At 40.3% G+C, this 14,312-nt stretch overlaps 1 protein-coding gene across 1 annotated transcript in view; it reads right to left on the reverse strand.

Moving 5' to 3' along the window:
* Positions 1–14,312, reverse strand: part of DOCK5 (dedicator of cytokinesis 5) — a gene marked incomplete at both ends in the record, with an annotated part of 78,616 nt that overhangs the window by 11,318 nt on the left and 52,986 nt on the right. The window contains 16 exons of the mRNA XM_084302411.1: positions 11–97; positions 892–976; positions 1,184–1,265; positions 3,639–3,780; positions 5,348–5,452; positions 6,259–6,348; positions 7,128–7,247; positions 7,431–7,521; positions 7,634–7,674; positions 8,339–8,495; positions 9,039–9,124; positions 10,508–10,662; positions 11,163–11,221; positions 12,436–12,536; positions 13,080–13,158; positions 13,960–14,054. Of these exons, the coding sequence (XP_084158537.1) occupies positions 11–97; positions 892–976; positions 1,184–1,265; positions 3,639–3,780; positions 5,348–5,452; positions 6,259–6,348; positions 7,128–7,247; positions 7,431–7,521; positions 7,634–7,674; positions 8,339–8,495; positions 9,039–9,124; positions 10,508–10,662; positions 11,163–11,221; positions 12,436–12,536; positions 13,080–13,158; positions 13,960–14,054 (1,575 nt within the window). The remainder of the gene's footprint in view (positions 1–10; positions 98–891; positions 977–1,183; positions 1,266–3,638; positions 3,781–5,347; positions 5,453–6,258; positions 6,349–7,127; positions 7,248–7,430; positions 7,522–7,633; positions 7,675–8,338; positions 8,496–9,038; positions 9,125–10,507; positions 10,663–11,162; positions 11,222–12,435; positions 12,537–13,079; positions 13,159–13,959; positions 14,055–14,312) is intronic.

Below are 14,312 nucleotides of genomic sequence, written 5' to 3' on the forward strand. Positions count from 1 at the left end.
CAAAACTCACCGTTGTAATCTGCTTGACTTCAAACCACTTCAGGATGCCTGGAAATGAGTATGCTGTTGTGTAGGTTGTCCTTTCAATCCACATAGTCTAGTTAGAGAAGGAAAAAAAAAAAATCTAAGATCTAAGTAAAATATTGGTATTGCAATATAATTCTTTTCTGCACTAGAATATGGAACCAGGTTTCCAGTGCTAGCTGGCAGGATTTGCACAAAGACTTTCGCTTTCATTAACTGGGATGGAACCCAGTGTTTCTGGCAACAAATACCACTTCTGCAACTTAAGTGGTATCAATATAAGCAGCAGAAGGCTGTGGTCCTTCACGTAAACCACTTCCAGGAGTATGATTATGGCGTATTTAGCCAGAGTTATATGCAGTATGTCCAACCACTGCATGTGAGCAACAGTATGCCTCACAGGCAGCAAGGAAACTTGCTATTACACTACACCCAAAGCTCACTCTCCATTGCAAATCTTAAAATTTGGCCTAAAGTTGAGCTGATCCTTCATAGTCAGATGTTAAGCCTCCTTAAGGATGGCTACATCACCCACAATCTAGCAGGCAGCAGATTACACTCTCTAGGATGTTGCAGCTAGACAGCACAGTATTCACGTATGCCTGCATCAAGGACTTCGAGCATTACAACTTCAGCTAAGGAGCCCCTCAGTACATCACTTGATATTGCAATCTTTATGCAAAGATGAAGTGTAGCCCTCTGCTCCTCCTACATTTTAGTAACAAAACTCCACTGCCACAGGTGGAAGAAAAATTGTGACAGTGCTGTTCAAAATGCCACTGGCAAAAAAAAAAAAAAAAAAGCATAGAACAGTTTTTGCACTGAACAGACAACCAAGGCAGCTGACATTAAAAGCAGAAGACTCACAGCAAATTCATTCTCTGGATCTTTTTCTCCTTTCCTGAATGGTCGTGAGTGTGTGAACTGCTGTACCTCATTTGCTCTGTAGTAACTAGGAAGAAGCAGATAAAAAACAGTGAGTATAATAATAATGACTTACCTTCATTACATCAATGTTCTTTTATTTCCTCTCAAAATGTCCAGCTTTAAACTGGACTGGGAAGCAAATTTACATGGGACATATAGGCACTCTGAATATAACTAGATTAGTTAAGAAAAATATAGAGGAAATGTTGAGAGAAAAGGGAAAACAAATTACTTTAAGATCTGTTCAGGAACAGGTTTGTCTTTATAATTAGGTGGCAGGTTCATCACAGGCTTCACTATAAAGCACTGCACATCTGAGGCAGCTATAGTTAAGGATGAAAAACCATGAATTCTTCTGGGAAAACCGAAGAGGGAAAGAAATTCCCTTCCTGTTTTCATCAAATGTCAGACTTCTCAACAATTCCCTGTGCTCTTGTCATGTTTGAAGAGAAATACTTAGTTGTTCATCAACAATCACAGACATTATATTGCTTGATGTGGCTGGCATGCTACTCATGAACTAAAAGCCCAAAAAGATAAGCCCTATACGAATCCTTCCAACTACTCAAATTCCCTGGTGAAATGCATGGGAGCCTGGGTGCTAAAGATTTTTACCTCAGGGACACGAAAACAAAACTCTGTACTAGGTTCTGTAACGCGTGCATCCATCTCCTCTCTTCTCTCTCCACCTCTCTGCCTGGTTATTTGCCAGATTCTCCCAGTGCAGTAAAATTGCCCCCCAAATCTTTAGATCAATAAAACTAGCTAAAGAACGTAGGCTATTTTTATCAGCGAACATCTACACTGTCTTCATCTTTTGCACCTGTGAACCTTAACAGAAATTCAAGAAAAACCAGTCACTGTATGATGTTGTGCTTGGAGATACTACGTTGTTACTTTTCATTCTGTTTTAAGGACTGCATAAAATGCCTTATTTAAGTAAAAATCTGTATGGAAAAGCAAAGCATAAATAGTTTGACTCACGTGAATAGATTATTTCCATGAACCACCTGCCAATTTTACCCTGAAGTGGTGAAGTTTTACTGGTGGGTACCCCATACATCCTTGATTTCACTATGGCTATTTCTTTCAAAACCCTATGTAGCTAAAGGCAAGGTCATTCTGCCCGCATTGAAGAGCCAGCTGGATACCTGCCAAGTCTGAACCCAAAACCTCATTGCTAGAGCAGATCAAGCACCGAGCCCAAGCTAATACACTCCTTCTCTCAAGAGATCTTATTAGCTTGGGCTTTGTGCCATGCTAAGCATTCTATATAGCTTCCAGCTCAGAACTGGTGCAAGACTGGCCAGTTTATAATGCAGGCATTCCCCGAAATGGTGAACTGATTAATTAGTATCTGCAGTACACTATTATGAAACAACCAAAGGAAGCACAAGACATTATATCATGCAAGAGCAAGGGAACTGGTTCCAAGCAAAAGTCAAAAGAACCCAACACAAAGGAGGTTTTCAGGAAGAAAAAAAAGCATGAAATTAAAACAAACTACAGAACCACCAACCCCTGCCTAATACAACAGTGATTTGGGCACTCAAACTTCTCATCTTTTCAGAAGGTGTTTGTACGAGTCCGAGAAGGACCTGTACCAAATCCAAGCTATGCAGCTGCTCCCCTTTATAATGGGGCTATGCCAAAGACCCGGAACCAAACACCCCCAAAGTTTTGGAAGAGTTCAGATCTGGATCCAAATTTTGCAGTTCAGGTTCATCTTGAGCCAAAAACATTAAAACAAACACAAACAGATGCAAAGGAAGTAGCTGAAACAAAGCAGCAACAGAGGAGGCATTTTTTGATACCAAGTTTGGTCTTGAATGAATTTTAATTTCCTATGTGGATTTAGTGCTTGGCAGGCTCATTGCAAGGGAAGCATCTGGTATCACTGCTTGAGTTGCGCCTTTGTACATGGACTTTTAAAGCCAAAATAGACCACCAGATTCTCCATCCTGGCCTGTATAACACAGGCCAGAAACCTAGTAAACTTGGTGTTAACTAACGTACATCTTCCAGGAGCATGTCTGATATTGATGGAAGTCACAAATACATATCTGAGGCATCTCCACTTGATTGCACTTGGTCGTGCTCACGGTTAAGAAAAAGCTCTTAAGCCTAGTGGGGTGCTGTCACACAGTACGGAGTTTTACCAGGACAAAGAAAAGAAAAAAAAGAAGGCTGTTCACCCAACAGCTTTCGTCAACATAAATAATCGTTTTACACTTCTTACAATGTAATTTCTAGGGAAAATAAAAAGCAGGCATTTCATAAATGCTAGTTATCTGCAAGCAAGAAGAGAGCATACTTCCTCCCACCTTCACTGCCTGTGTTTTACCTCATTCACCTGGAAATACCAGACTGGATCACGTACACAGCACAGCAGTTAGCACCACCTGCTTGAGAGCAAGGTACAAAAAAAATCCTGACCTGCAACCCACTAAGGTTTCATCCTAGCAGCAAGTCATTTAACTCTTACAACATCAAATTCTCTCTCTTTTTCAATACATTTAACTTCACTTTTATGGTTCTGGATAGTCCTATTTCATACACACTGTCTGCTTCAAAGCTCTCCTAGACCATTAAGTTCGTTGCTTATTAATCTGTTATTTCCTAATCCTGACAGTCTAAGAAGGAAACAGATCCTGAATGTGCCAAAACCTTTTAGAACCAAAAGATACACTGTTTAGGAGAAGACTTGATCTCCTCTCCTGGAGGGGCAGTGCTGGTCATCTTCTCAGCACTAGGGAACTGGGTCAGTAGCTTCAGGTTGAAGTCTTCCCTTCGTTCATACTCCTTGCCACGGTAGATAAAAATTTTGTTCTGTGGGTAGCAGAAGAAAAGGAGAATTAGCAAAAAAAGCAAGGAGAAATACCTTTTCCAGTGTACACACACTAGTCTCAGAGGTCTGGTTTACACGAAGGGCTATCTCCTAGCCTGACAAACAGAACACGTGGGAGAAGCATCACAGTGACAACTCCAGTGAACTGGAGTGACAACACAGCAACTCACAGCGGCAAGGCACTGCAACAGCATCCTCACAGCTGCCCAGAAAGTGATTATTTCACATACAAGTGTTACTGACATGCTCATGCTTCTAGCAATTTTGCTTTATCCCATTTGCTGTGAGCTGTTGTATACTTATCCAGCATGTATACTGGATACACGTGCTGGTCAGCCACTGCCACAACAGGTCAGCAAGCACTGCTCATGTTATCACTCTGGGCTTGTTTTATTTAGCCATCAGTTTTCACCAGCTTGCTTGACTGATGGACACAGACTGCCCCACTGACAAGCCGACAGGGACATGTTCAGGGATGTCTGGGCACGTGAGATCACGTGTTTTGTGGTGTGCACATTTTCCTCGATGCCTCAAGTCACGCTGCAGGTTTGTCATCAGACAGCAAGACAACTTTGGGGTTTCTTAAACAGACAGCAAAGATGCAGCAATGGATTTTAAAGGGTAGGACTCAGCAAAAGCATGAGTTTTACCCCAGCCCTCTTCAGCTACCCCTAACAAAATAAACAGCTACGCCAGTTCTGCAGTACAGACTTTAAAAGTAGACAACAGCCGATTTTTTCATGCTGGCCAACAAGCAGTGGTGGTTTCTGGAAGGACTGAATTCAAAAACATGACCTAGTGGAGAAAGCTTTCGATGCCATCCAGTTCCACAGTTCTAAGTTGACATTTTTCCTTTTTATTAAACTTGGCTTTGATTTAAGGACAGCAGCTTCAAACAACTCCAGTCTGAAAATGTAAATGTTTCTTGATTTTAAATAATAGTTGGGAATATTTTCTACTATGCTGCACCCTGCCCATCTGACTCACTTTGGCTAGGTTCTCGTATTACAGCTAGCACAGATCCAGCAGTGCTTAGCAGCAATCTCAAACAGGAAGCATCTTTGCATTTTAATTCTTCTGTGTGGGACCAGACTCTCACTAATGTGCTTTAGCATTGCAACGATCCATGTCCTGAAAATTAGGTTCAGACTGAAAAGAGATGGGATAAGTTCTTTACAAGCTAAGCATTTTCTACCAAATCATCATTACAACAACAATGTATTTTGCTTGGAAATCGTATTTCTGAAGAAGTTTATAGAGCACTAATACCAAAGGTATATTCTGTTTTAAGTCCATATGAGAACATAATCATCTAACAAACTCACTTGCACCACACTAACTTTTAACAAAGCTGAGAATACAAAAAAAAAAAATCACCTCCTACTCATCTTTTTTCTATGCTGAGCTTTTTGCAATACTTAAGGGATTTATATGTATTAGTAGCATTCAAACGAAAAAAGGATCATCTGAATTTTCTTGGAGGCTCTGCGAGTTCAGGCTTTTTAGGGTATCCACCACTCCAGATCCTGAGTACTGAAGAATTCTTACCCGGAGGAAAGAGGGGAAGCCCTGACCATAGTATCCAACTGCAAAGTACTCTGGTTGAGGTCTCATTGCCTTCATAATATTTTCATAAAAAGTAGCTCGTTTTTTCTGAAAAAGAAAAAAAGTTACTAGCATTTTCACTTCTCAGTGCTCAAGGACACTGCCAGACTGCAGCTCACATTCCCAGTGACAATTCCTGATATATTACTTCTCCCCTGCAGAATACTATTATCTTTTTTTTTTTTTTTTGGATACAGTATCTCTTATTTATCCATTTACTTGGTTAAATATTTGGTTTGTCTAGGCCAGAATCAACTTCATTTTCTTGTTTGCAGACATGCGAACAATGTCATGTTTTTTGGGATTCCAGGAGGACACTTGAAATCCTTAACTATTGCAACACAAATTAAAAGTAAACATATTCTGAAGCAAAGCAGACACAAATGGTGACAAATGTCAGAGAACTGGCAGAAATAAAACTGGGCAGATGATTCTCATATGAAAGAACATAAAGACCATCTGGTTACATCTTTTAGCCGTGAAAAAAAAGTCATTCAGAACCAAGCCCATTCTATAGTTCTGTGTTCACACACGGTAATTTTACCACAGGAACAACAAGGTGATGAAATTTATGGAGCCTGGTAATATACTATGCAAATGTTAACTTATTTGATTAGCACTAACAATGCTAAACATCTTCACACAATATTGTCGTACAGATTACAAGGTCAAAATTATACACTTTTAAAAATGAAGAAGTTATGGAAACATTCTTCTAGTATTAACCCTTAAAAAAACAAGGGGGCTATGGTAGTTTGTTTGCTTTTAACATAAGTGTATTTTGGGCTTATCCTGCTCAAAAATATTAATTTAAGCAGTCAACAGCCTGCTGAAAATTGAGAAAACAAACTTACCAGGAGATTACCAAGTCCCTCATAATCAAAGACCTTGTTTTCATACATGTCAGCCAACTCTTTGCTTAGCTGAATGGCTTTTTCCCACATCTCCATGAAGGATGAAGAGAGGCAGGTGGGGGAAGAAGAGCACAAAACAAAAGACTCCGTTAAAAGCATTCATTACCACAGGTAGGTAACACAAAAACTCATCTGATTTCAATTCAGGCAGCACTTCAGGCAGTACTGCCAACTTCTTGTTAGACTCCACGCTGTGTATTTCTTTGCAGAAATCACAGTGACACATTTTTTCATTTGTAGATCTGAGAGTGATTTACAATGCAAAGTTACTATTGTTACTCCTGATAGGGAAAACTGAGTCACGAAGAAGTGGAAGGATATGCCTATAAACAGCAAAACAGAGAAGCTCACGTGGTCTCTTTCTACACCAATAAATCATCCCTTTCATCAGGCTTCCTTGGGTTTGTCTCATTTAGCCTTCTTAGAACCATCTATCCCAAGTGCAATTGACACAAGTTCTGTATCAGCCAGACAAGCCCTATTTATTGCCATGCAAAAAGAACTAACAAAACCCATTAACCAGGAAAAGAACAAATCAAACACTTCAGATTCTCACCTAGCTAGTATCTTGAGTAAAGTTATTTTTACAGAATCTCTATACAAGGAAATTGAAGGATTCAAACATCTTCAGGACAAATGGATGCCCTGCTCATTCTAGTACTCCTGTCTTTGTTAAGAAGCCAAGCCTCAAGCATCAAGGCCTGTTATGGAACTACATCTCTTCTTCTCTTTAAAACCAACTTCTGCTAGCTACAGCCACCAGTTAAGTATTTACCAGTGAACAGGAAGAACACCACAGAGACACTCACTTTGCCCCTGTCGAAGAAGGAGATAATTTCTTGGTAGAGCTTTTCCTTGAGTTCCTGTTGCGAGTAGACGTAGTAGCTGTCCCTCTGAAGCAGATGAGGGACGCATGGCTTCTCAGACCACTAGCATGGAGGAAAACAAGCAAAATTGAAAGAACTAGAACATCCACAGATAAAGAAATCCTCACAGTGGATAGACTAACCTTCTGCATGGATGAAGGTTCACATTTCAGTTAGACTCTGATTACATTTAATTTAAAGCCCACACTAGGAGAATGAAAACTAAAACTGCCTTTAATGTATTACCTGGAGCAGCTCTGCATGGAGGAGGAGAGTGTATGCTGCCTCTGTGAAGTTCTCACAGTCTGTGTGCAGATCCCGGAGTTTATAGAGGTATCTAAATGAAAGAAAAGTCATTGTTACTTTATGTGACAGACTCCTCCATCAGTGTACACAACTGTAAGGAAAATAAAGGCTTCTACACACGTCTATGGAAGGAGACAACCTACCTGATATAAATGTCCTCTCGTTTCTTCTCCTTATAAAAATTCTGTCAAAAGTAGAAAAAAATAGTCAAACTGATGTAAGCCAGCATGGACTTGCATAATCAATGCTAGACAAGTAACTTAAGGATCAGCCTTGGATATTTCAAAGACGTTTGCTATCATTTTGGTCACGTAGACAAATACAGGCCAAAAACCATCATTTTGACGTAAGATGGGGCTACCATCACCTCTAGAAAAGGGTTAAGGGAAAGACAGAAAGCAGCTTGTTCAAAGTTACAGCTACTCTTTGCAGTGGAACAGGGACTTAAGCCCACACTTCCCAAACTATCAGCTAGCCACCTTTTCAGTCTGTATTTCAGGACCTCAAGTTATTGTATAGACAAGTATCAGCCACATTAATTGATTTTGGACTATACAACTTTATGTTTTATAGCTGTCAATAGCCAGTAACCTGATTTGGACCAATTAACCAGTAAGAGCATAAAGAATTACTTAAAATCCTTTAAAAAAAAATTTTAGTGGCCTCCTATTTGATGGTTTTCTTCCTGGATGGAGGTACATGAAAAAATGACTTTTCCAGTGAATCGTTTCGCATGGCAAAATAAAGCCTTCAAATTTATTCTGGGGCACCTGATCCACCCCAGCACCACACTGCAAAAGTGAGGTCAGAAAAGAAGCACCCACATCCACCTCCAGCCTGCCCCATACCAGCACGTTGACAGTGCAGCTCATGCGGTTCTCCTTGCTTTCATCATGCATGATTGTTCTGTAGTCCAGCAGGTTCTCTAGCAAGCTGCTGACCAGCAAAGCAAACACTTCTCCAGAAGCAGACAGATATTTATGCTTCCGACAGTGCTCCAGGAGGCTGTAGACAAAATCCAAAGAGGTGTAAGGGAATACTAGCACTCAGAGCTGTGGCTGAGTAAGTAGGATTTCAGTGTAATTACCCACTCAGCTAAGAGAGTCAAATACATTCCCTGAACAAAGACTCTCAGTGCAGAACAGCACAGCACATCCACAGACCTCAGACATTCACATCAGACAGGCCAAAGCTTACCTTGGCAATCAAAAGCCTCAGCTCTACTCCTGGTACTAAAACAAGGCTCTGATGGGTTTAGCTCTGATCCTGCTGTTCCCAAGCTTTTCCACTTAAAAGCCCCTTGCCAGATCAGCACATGTCTTTAAGCTTGTATCCCCAAGGTTAGGATAATTGTGCAAGTTGCTGCTCCAATAAAAAAGCATTATTTTAAGGCAATCAGCCAGTCTGAGAGCTCCTTCATAGCATTAAATCACTGTCAGCTGCATTATCTCCCTAATCATTGGAGCAACAAATTAGGGTTTCTTTGCATCACAAAAATAGCCAACTATGCTGTAAACAAAGAGCATCCATGTTCACTACAAAACTTACAGTTTCTCCAGCAAAATCTTGTACTGTTCGTCCCCTCGGCCACCCTCAACTTCCTGGTCCAGCTTGGTTATCAACTCATTTTCAAACTGAAAAGGCAAAAGACACGTCAAATACATGGCAGCTCTCACCAGCATGATCAGTAATGCTTGTGGATGGTATTTCTGAACTGCCACACCATCAAACACTGGTTTTACAAGCTAAGCTAGAGGATGCTTTCATTATTGACCAGAACAAAAGTGGTAAGGTGTCAAGATGAGAAGGACGGAGCAAAGAAATATGAGTTCTCCCTTTCTCATCCTACAACACCTGGAAGGTGATGCTCTGGGGTAGCGCTTCTCCTTTTTAAGAGAAGCATTTATTTTTTTTCCATCCATTACCAGTTCAGATTTGCTGGGATGAAGAAGTATCTTTAACAACCATCTTATGGATGATAATGGTCATTCACTCACCCTACAGCAACTGAATTACTACCACCAGTTAAGGGCCAGTCTCAGCTCTCTGACCAGCGTAAATGGTTGTGACTGCTAATTAAAGCAACTTCTCATGTGACAAGAACCAAGTCCTCTGAGATTATTTGTTCAGCTATGAAGATACGCCCTGTTATGTGCAAGCAGGGCAAGAACATAGTTTTAGCTATAACTCAGTTACAAAGTTATAAATATTCATGTTCCAAAATATGAGGGACTTTGTAACTATGATATAAATATCACTGGCATGGAAAATCCATGCCACACATCCAGTTTCTTTCTAATGATTCCAAGAACCCCTGAGACCCTGAGGCCAACCACACCAAAGACTGATGACCCCATGGGAAGAAAGATCCCATATACACACTGAAGTTGGGGTCCAAGCTGGTGTGAAGATGGAGCTTTGGGAAATACAAGTCACATTTGACAACAGTCTGAAATGCCAAGGTGGCTGCCTCTTGGATGGATGTCTCCTACTCATCCTCCAGGGAGAAGACTGTCTACAGCATAACTGAGTGTCCCCTGCCTGCCAGTTGAAATGTTAATGTCTGATATCCCCAGAGAAAAGCTGGAAGAAAAAGTCCTCAGTAACCACAGAGAAAAGTTAACCTTAGAAAAAAAGAAGACCGTCTTTTTCTCCTTCCTGTCTGGTGCTTTCTCAGTAGCAATAAAAGTTAACTCATAGAAATTAGCACAGGGCTGGAACTCAGAGATCCTGTTCTCTGCTCTGTCCTCTGATTTAAAATTGAGGGATTAGGCAGAACAACTATTAATAATTCAAGTGAGATGTTGACTGTACAGCAATTTTCTTTACAGTAACTTACATTACAATCAAAATCTGCTTTGGGAGAATTTATGTTGTTATCATAAATGTAAATAGGAACTATTCTGTTCAGTACCCTGTTACAGTCTCAAAAGCGCTTCACATCTTTTTTGTTCAAATTCTCCTTCTTGCCTAATGCACACTGCAACATTTGCACCGAACGTACCAGGCTCCCTTACCATGTGGAAGTTTCTGTTCCCACTGAAGTTAAACTCGCACTGCATCATATCAAAGAAGATGGGAATGGTGGCTTTCCGTAGCTCAGGCTCTGGGACCAGGGTTACTTCCAGGATTGGGCCTACCATTGCTGGAATAAATTTTATTTTGTGGGGACCTGCAAGGAAGTCAAAGTCAGATACATCCTAATGGAATATGGCTGCTTGAAGTTGCACGGTATGTGGATATTCAAATGTGCAAGCACATTAGTCAAATAAAATAAAAACCATAAGCCACAGACATTTTGATTAGAATGCATTTTTGATGTGGATAATGGCTACTTAACACCACTCCAAAATTCAGTAATAGTCCTAGAAATAGAACAGAACTGAACTGCATGAATGTTGCAAATCAAAGGCTCCCTGGAAAATTCTACTCTTGGCCTTCATATGGTAGAACTTCCTTTATGAGGAACCTCTAAGAGATCATCTCATTATCTGACATGAGAGAAGATTAGATTTTGAAGGTTATTTACCAAAAAAGGGAAAGAAACTTTGTACTCTTGGACAGCTCAGCCTGTGTATTTCCCCACATTAAACACGAACAGCTTATATAAACAAATAATTAGAAGTCCAGCTTAACAGCTTGAATAAAGATAATTCTTCAGCTCAAACTCACCCAAATTATACCACATATCCCTTATTTTGAAGCCAATTTCTTTCCTCATGTCCCCATACCTAGAAAGAAGTATTACAAAGAAAAAGATGAAGGCGGCCTATTCACTGATGTTACCTTTGCAAAGCTGAAGAAATTTAACAGCAAAACCACAAAAGCTGTTATCTTCCCATTAAAATAAACAAACAAACAACAACAAAAAAAACACAAGAAACCACCAAACAAACCTAAATATGCTGGGTAATGATTCCAAGGGGTCTTACAGGCTGTATTCCCTACCAAGCATCTACCAAGAAGTTCCTCAATACCACACACTTTCCTGTTAAGGATAGCTAAAATGTTCAACGTATCTTTCTTCTTCATCATCCTGCCCAGCACTGATGCTCAATGCTCAGAGGAAGAAAAAAGCCATGTGCCATTCTGGCAGGAGACTGCAGATTCCCAAAGAGCAGATAAAAACTGCAGCCCTGCTGCTCAACACAGTTCTACCTCAAATTTTGTTTGTTGTATTTGATGCTTTCCCTTAAAGCTTCAACTGCTGATATTAAAAGAATGGAGGAATGTTTAATTACCAGGCCATTACCATTTATTGGTAAGGTTTAATTACAATAAAGCCCTTATTTAATTAAAATTATTGCAGAAACAGGGCAGCAAACATTAACCATGCATGCCCCCACAAAATTCTCCGTCTAGACCTACAAAGGTCTTTAGGCACATAACAGCTAAACAAAGAAGTAAAAGCTGTTCAATCTCTCTGAATTTGGCCAAGTTCCTACAAATTACACATTCCCCAACAAGTTACTACCATTTGTTGCACTTTATGCACAGGCGTTAAGCTCATTTTACTACTTCTGAGACGGTTAAGGACTCTGAAGTGCTCTGGGTTTCAAAATCAAAAAACGAAAGACTGGGGACTAAGAGGTTGCAGGGCTTTTAGGATCATTGCTTACCTAACTCATATAATGGCTGAGGAATCACATAAAGTATTGCTCTGGCAACTATGGCAAACCTTCTGTTGCAGATCTTACAGTGGAAAAAGTTCTTTTTTAAGCAAGATGCTTAAGTTCAGCTCAGGACCTGTGCATCCAGACTTAGACATCTTAGTTTCAAAGGCCTGACTTGTGTGCTAGTCACCCCTCCTCCCTTTATCATCATTCATTAAGCAAGCTCTTCCATGGCATGTTTCATCTCATTCTAAGACCGTACAGGGTACGTTTGCAAAAGTACAAATGAAGCTGCTTAAAAATAAAAAGGTCTGGCAATTTTTTAAACTCACTTCTTGATAATTTTGTTGCGTTTGGCTTGTGAGAAGGTCTCCAGCTGGAGGGATTCATGAGTGAGAAAGGCCACTGCCAAATGGAAATAGTTATTCCAGAGCTGTGGAAGAGAAACAAGTCCAAAATAGGAGAAGACAAAGGAAAAGCAACAACCTGCACAACAGAGCTGCACAGTCCCAAATACTATAGTCTTACAGGTAAGTGTTAATGAGGAAGTGTACTAATAGTAAGTGTGGAAGCATAGATGAGCCTGTTCTCAGCCACAGCAGGCAAGCCAGTAGCATACAGCAACTCAGAATTCCTTACTCTATTTACCTTGGCCTTTCCAACCTAAGGAAGTGAAAACAGGTTCCCCACCCACAGTGTTGTGTTCTCAACTAGTCACACTCAAGTCAACTTTGGCCAGCAGGCCCATTCAGCTTGACTTTGTAAAGACTGCAGCAGTTGCTTTGCTGTACTAACCACAGTCCTGGAATTCAGAGCTGCTTTGCATTTATCTGCTTTTCTACAAAGACTCTACAGATATTTATCACTGGCATGCTTCATATCAACAAGTCTGGTAACTTGGGGATTTGCTTGCTCTTCAGGCCTTTCAGGAAACACCGAGCTCCAAAAGAAAATCCAGAAACAATAGAACTGTTACCTGGAGTTCAAAATTTGCTTGATCCAGAAAGAAACGGTTGAGTACAGAAGTAAATTGGTTCACTGCCCGGAGGAAAACCCTGAAAGAGGTAAAAACATCAAATAAAAGGTGGCTATGGGAAGGAAAAAAAAAAAACAAAAAACACAAACAAACAAAAGAACAAAACAAAAAAACAACACTGCAGTTCGGGGTTTATGATGTAAGCTCAGGAAACAAGAACAGATGCTCCCAAATGAGATTTGGGACAGTAAAGGGACATTCAGGAAAAGTCATTCTCCTGTTTCTATGCAAAAGAAACCTTGACTGGAAGCAGATGATAAAAAAAAATAAACATATTTTAAGTCAGTCTCTGTGAGCACGCAGTGTTGTTCCACACAGCAGCTCCTCCTAAATTTAGCCCATTCCTACCACCACAGCATTCAAATAACTTGCCACTTCCATGTCCTTCTCCATTAATGCACCCGTATGACAACTCCACATCAGAGGACAGAAACGAACCTGGGTAATTCTAGTTCACAGGCCAGCACGCTTTCATCCACTACACATTTATGTCTGTGAGTTGATTCCCCAAGATTTGAAACCACAAGGGCTTCCCTGATTTATCTTGCACACTCCAACAGATAAATAAATAACAGTTGGAAGAAAACATGGTTTTGGTTGTGTGCCTTTGGGCAGGAGAAGAAATTTTCATTTCCATCAACAGAAATGGCCAGGCACTAGAATTTACCAAACTCTAACTGAAATTACCCTGAATCTGTAAAAGAAAATAAGCTTATGTAACTCCAGTGATTTGCAAGCCTGCCAGGGTGAACCACCCTCCTTTCCGAGCCAAGAAGACTCCAAAGCAGTAACGAGACTTAAAATAGCAGCAACTATTTACCTGCTCTGCATCATATTCATGACCATCCAGTCAGCTGCATAGACATTTTTTCCTATCAGATCTTTAAACATTATGAACGTTTCCATCAGGAAATCCTGTCAGAAAAAAATAAAAAACACAGGTTGAACAGCATAATCTTTTTATCCGCATGAAAATGTAGGGAAATGCAAGTATTTGGAAGTATTTGCGCTATTTGCAAGTGCACTGATTAACTACTACATCGATTAGCAATCAATACAGCACACCTCCTAAGAAGGATGTCTTACTGCAGGAACATATTCCAATAACTCAATTATCTCTGACATCTCATCCATTCAGTTTCAGAAGGAGAAATAACTCCACAGAACATGTTG

Source organism: Netta rufina (genome assembly GCF_964035555.1).
Source record: "Netta rufina genome assembly, chromosome: 27".
Taxonomy (NCBI): domain Eukaryota; kingdom Metazoa; phylum Chordata; class Aves; order Anseriformes; family Anatidae; genus Netta; species Netta rufina.